The sequence below is a fragment of the Centroberyx gerrardi genome, chromosome 9, assembly GCF_048128805.1.
Source record: "Centroberyx gerrardi isolate f3 chromosome 9, fCenGer3.hap1.cur.20231027, whole genome shotgun sequence".
Classification (NCBI taxonomy): domain Eukaryota; kingdom Metazoa; phylum Chordata; class Actinopteri; order Beryciformes; family Berycidae; genus Centroberyx; species Centroberyx gerrardi.
Window position 1 is genome coordinate 30,550,567 of NC_136005.1, and position 4,629 is coordinate 30,555,195.

A 4,629-nucleotide genomic window follows, 5' to 3' on the forward strand; every position below is an offset into this window, starting at 1 on the left:
TTAACTAATGTGTAATTTACTAATGGTGTTCATGTTAACTAAGGTATTAATTTATACATTATTTAATAGTTTATAAAGATGACTATTAAATAATGTATAAATTAATACCTTACACCATTAGTAAATGATTACCAGACACATTAGTTAACTGTTAATTAAGGGTTAGTTAATGCTTATTAAGCATTAACTAACCCCTAATTAATGTACCCTTAATGTAAAGTGTTACCAATGATATAGATTCAAAATGATTGTTTCCATCTATAGTTAGTAGATTAGTAGTTAAACTAATAGTTTACATTTGTTATTATTATTATAAGCATTCATGGATTTGAGTAAAAGTTTTCAATTCAACAAGATAAGAATATAAACTGAGGGAGGACGTTGAGAATTTTTTGTATATGAATTTGACGTTTTTCTTTGAGGATCAGTACATTTCCATGCTGTTTCTCTCCCTGTTCTGGTCCAGTCTCCCTCAGGAGGTCAGATCCTCTCGTAGCCTTGTCTGCGCCGGTCTTTGATGACGAGGAAGGTCAGCACAGCGATCAAGATGAGGCCGACCACCGCGGCTCCAATGATGATGGGGATGACTCGCTTGTTAAAGTCGGCCCAGCACTCCACCTCTGGAAGACAAGAGAGGAGGAGGAAGAGGAGGAGGAGGAGAGAGGAAAAGAGGGTCAGAGGTTTGAGGGGAAGCATGTGGTTTGAAAGAGAGGACTGAGACGCCTGGAAATGTGAGTCTCAGTCCTCTAACAACTGTGGTGCAGTTTGTTAGGAGTGAGAACGTAATCCAACAAACTACATGAAATGACCCCAAAACGCTAGGGATTATGGGTAGAAGGAGAAGGATGTTGACATCTGATAGTTGAAAATGAAGTCTGGACTGATGCTCATATATAGCTATTTCTTCAAGTGTTCTTAAGTTGTATGAAAACCAGAGAAGAAGAGCACAGACAAGTCCATCATTAGATTTGTTTTGACTCTCCCGCCACCAAAACCTCTACCCTGGCAGGATGACAGGTCACCAAAGCTGTCCAATAAACACGCTACTTGGGAGTCATGTGACTTTTGTTTACAAGCCCTGATTCACTTGTAATTGAGTAGTGTGAACCTACATGAGCCAAATACAAAAATGCACTGAGTTTGTAGATCTATCTGCAAAGTAGTGGAGGGTAAACCAACCTGGACTCACTTTACCTATAGCTTTATTAGTGGAATTGAGTTTACCCACCTTTTTTATTTACCACTTCATCAGTGCTACAGTAACCCACCTTGTCCATACTCTCCCTTGGGCAGGGTGAAGGCCTGTATCTGCAGAGGAACCAGCTTGATCCTCAGCTCCGCCGCCATCACAAACTCGCTCTGGGAGTTGCACTTGAAGCTCCGCCCATAATTGGCCTTGAACAGCTTGTCGTTGGCTACCACGCCTGGGTAAATCTTACCTGGGAGCAAGGTGACATTCTCAGCTCAGTATAGTATCATATAACCATATAACTCCCCCCCCCCCCACACACACACACACACACACTCCCCCCTCTCTCTCTCTGGTCTTACTGGCACATCCTTTGCAGACGGGCAGAGGAGAGATGTGAGCGGTCAGCCCGGTAACGTAGGAAACATTCCCCTCCTGAGGATAGAAACAGAGCGGATGAATCAACAGGACACAATGAAACGATTCAGAAATTTGTGCCATTCTGCATCCCCATTTTGCCATTCGCATTCCCCAAACAAACACCAAACGAATTGAAATAGATGCTTATTAAAAAGATGTGATTTCCACAAACGGTTGCTGCGACATCGAGTGAAAGCAAAGCATATGCAGTGGACTGTTTTGGTTTTGTATCATAGGAATACGCACAGTTTTGAAATGGTTTGTACCTTTTTGAAGGTGAACTGCAGGCTGGCGGCGTTGTCTGGCAGGGTGAGAGAGAGGACAGCGGCCTCCTTGCCACAGTAGCCGCTGGTTGTCACCCTGGTGGGGTCCAGGTCGAAATACCAGGGCTTCTGAACACACACAGGAGACAGATATTACGTTATATATTAGTGTTTTTCCTGTTTATCTCTCGGTTTCTTCATGTATGTAAAAAAAAATGGGTCATCCTGATTTCTGTTCCCATGACAAGAGCAGAGACTATATTTAGTCATCACTGATGACACGATATTATGAATCGAAATGTACAAAAATATCAACTGAATTTCCAGATAATACATTTTGCATGAGATCATTTTATTCCATATATGAAAGTAATATGCTGCATCACTTATACCAGTGATTTTCAACCTTTTTCATATCAAGGACCCCTAATTTAGTCCACATTTGGGCTACATTTGGCTATTTTCTCTTGGACCCAAATCTGAGAATATTTTTATTGTTAGATATGATTTTGTCCAGAATTCCATGACTATCTGTATTGTAGGTAGAGAGATAACAGTGAAACTATGATGAAAACAGTCATTCTTCTACATTCTCTAATTGTGTTAACTTCTTGTAAATGAAATAATGCTGAAGTTTAACAATTCATCAATTTGCTGGGGACCCCCTGGAACCCCCTCAAGGACCCCTGGTGGTCCCCGGACCCCATGTTGAGAACCACTGACTTATACAACAGATGAGAACTGATGGCTGCCTGGTTTTTTTCCCAACAGTTTGGCCAGTAAAACCACCTCTTAACACCTTCCAAAGAGCTGCTGAGACAAACACACCAGCCGCAAAAAGTGCTGAAATGCAAGCACATTACCCAGATACATACAACACACTGCCATGCACTAACACCCCCAAAACACACACACACACACACACACACACACACACACACACAGCGCTGAGTCAGAGACAGCCTCTAACCTTCTTTTCGATGACAATGTATTCTACTCCCATGGTGGCTTTGAGGCAGGGTTTCCCAGCAGGGGTTTTCATGGTGTAGGCCCCTGCACACACACACACACACACACACACACGATTTAACACCATCTCTATCTTGCATTTCCACTTTTGCCTTTTCTCAACTGTCACAGCTGAAATTGCGATGGTTGTGGTTCTTTCTGCATCAGATGGGGCACAGTTGCAAATCAACAACTGGTGCGTTTGATGAAATGTAAAGTTGCTGTGTAAAAGTGTGTGTTGGGTGTGTGTACCTATGACAGGGACGGCCTCAGAGGGCTGCAGGACCGGCCGGTAGATGAGACCCTCACTGGGCTGGTCAGAGTCGGAGGCAGCCTGGATGGAGCTGCCATCACTGGAGAGGCTGAAGCCTGGTGGAGGTGGAGACCCATCACACTGCTTAAATGATGCTTATTTTAAACATCAATAAATCATTACCACATTCATTTTTAGGCATTAGTGTAATTACTGTGAACAAATCGGCAGCTTCTACACTGCATTTTCCATTGTGAGACACCTGGTCAGATTTGGAGGGAAATCTGCTGGATTGCTTTACGGCACAAAACAGGAAGAGGTTCTGTTCTTCCAGATAAAGCTTTCAGAGTTTCTAATGGCAGAGGGTGGAAGGAGGGAAAGGAAGATGGAAAAATCACTTTCAACATGTTGATCCTCTTTAGTAAAGACAAAGAGAAAACCTTTGACCGAAGACGCTCTTTCCTCTTTCAGACAGAAAGCAACAGTCATGTGTGTATACCTTCAGTTTTGTGCATGTGTGTGTGTGTGGTCAGGCTTGTGTGTGTTGCCATGCAGCATACCAAGACGAGTGTTTGAGCGTAAATGATCGTGAGTGTGTGTGTGTGTGAAGCGTTAGTGTGGGTTGTTGCCAACGGTGTGGAACGACTGCAGGTGTCAGTAAAAACAGCTATCACTGTGTGGGAGAGGAAACCACAACACACTCACTCACACACACACATACACACACACACACACACACACACACACACACACACACACACACACACACACACACACACACACACACACACACACAACAGAAAGCACTCACAGTTATACCACATACAGACTCATTAGAGCCTCGGGTTCGCCTGATGGAAACATCACTCTTGAAAAAGAAATAAAATGGCTTTAGCAGCATTATGATGAGGAAGAGGAAGAGTTTAATTTCACTATAATTTAATTCACTAGAAATTATCCCATAAAAATAGCAGCAAAAAGTGGAGCCATCTTCAAAAAGTTGTGTATAAACATAGAATGTTTTGAATTACAGAGGCAGAGCAAAGAATCAATAGTTTTACCTTCATTAATGAAGGTGAATTGAGATTTTTAATATTTAAGTGTCAGTATATTAAACTCACCCAGAATAATAGCAGCCAGGAAGAAAAGAGACCATCCACCTCTGTGACCCTCTGTCATCTTGGCTCAGAAAGTAGTATAGAATAGAATAGAATAGAATAGAATAGAATAACGCCGCTATAAATGGAGCAGAGATGCTGCAGGCGGCCTGAGCAGAGGGGCGTAAATGTGAAACTGTTCATCTGCTAAACCCCTAAATGAGTCCAGAGGAAGTCAGCTGTCAGGGGAAGGCGGGGCGGAGAGCGTCGTCTCTCTCAGTATTGACGGCTATTGATGCTGACTTCATATCAGTCAAACAGCCACAAACGTTTGTGGGCAACGTTGATGGGCAAGTCATGTTTTCCATCTTAGTGCAGAAAAAACTGCTCTTTTTTTTA

General features: G+C 42.7%; 1 protein-coding gene across 3 annotated transcripts; it reads right to left on the reverse strand.

The window, feature by feature from the left end:
* Positions 1–211: 211 nt before the first annotated feature.
* lamp3 (lysosomal associated membrane protein 3) lies at positions 212–4,395 on the reverse strand. Of its 3 annotated transcripts, none has more exons than XM_071901688.2 (7): positions 4,255–4,395; positions 3,133–3,249; positions 2,843–2,925; positions 1,876–1,998; positions 1,552–1,624; positions 1,269–1,439; positions 212–620 (listed from the first exon to the last, which is right to left on the reverse strand). In XM_071901688.2, exons 1-7 carry the CDS (start codon positions 4,310–4,312, stop codon positions 481–483), a joined length of 765 nt encoding a protein of 254 aa, XP_071757789.1. In that variant the 5' UTR covers positions 4,313–4,395; the 3' UTR covers positions 212–480. The 3 variants fall into 3 exon arrangements, with proteins under 3 accessions (XP_071757789.1, XP_071757788.1, XP_071757790.1); XM_071901687.2 differs by having other exon boundaries at positions 1,876–2,001; XM_071901689.2 differs by having other exon boundaries at positions 1,876–2,001; positions 3,133–3,242; positions 4,255–4,389.
* Between the last annotated feature and the right edge of the window lie 234 nt (positions 4,396–4,629).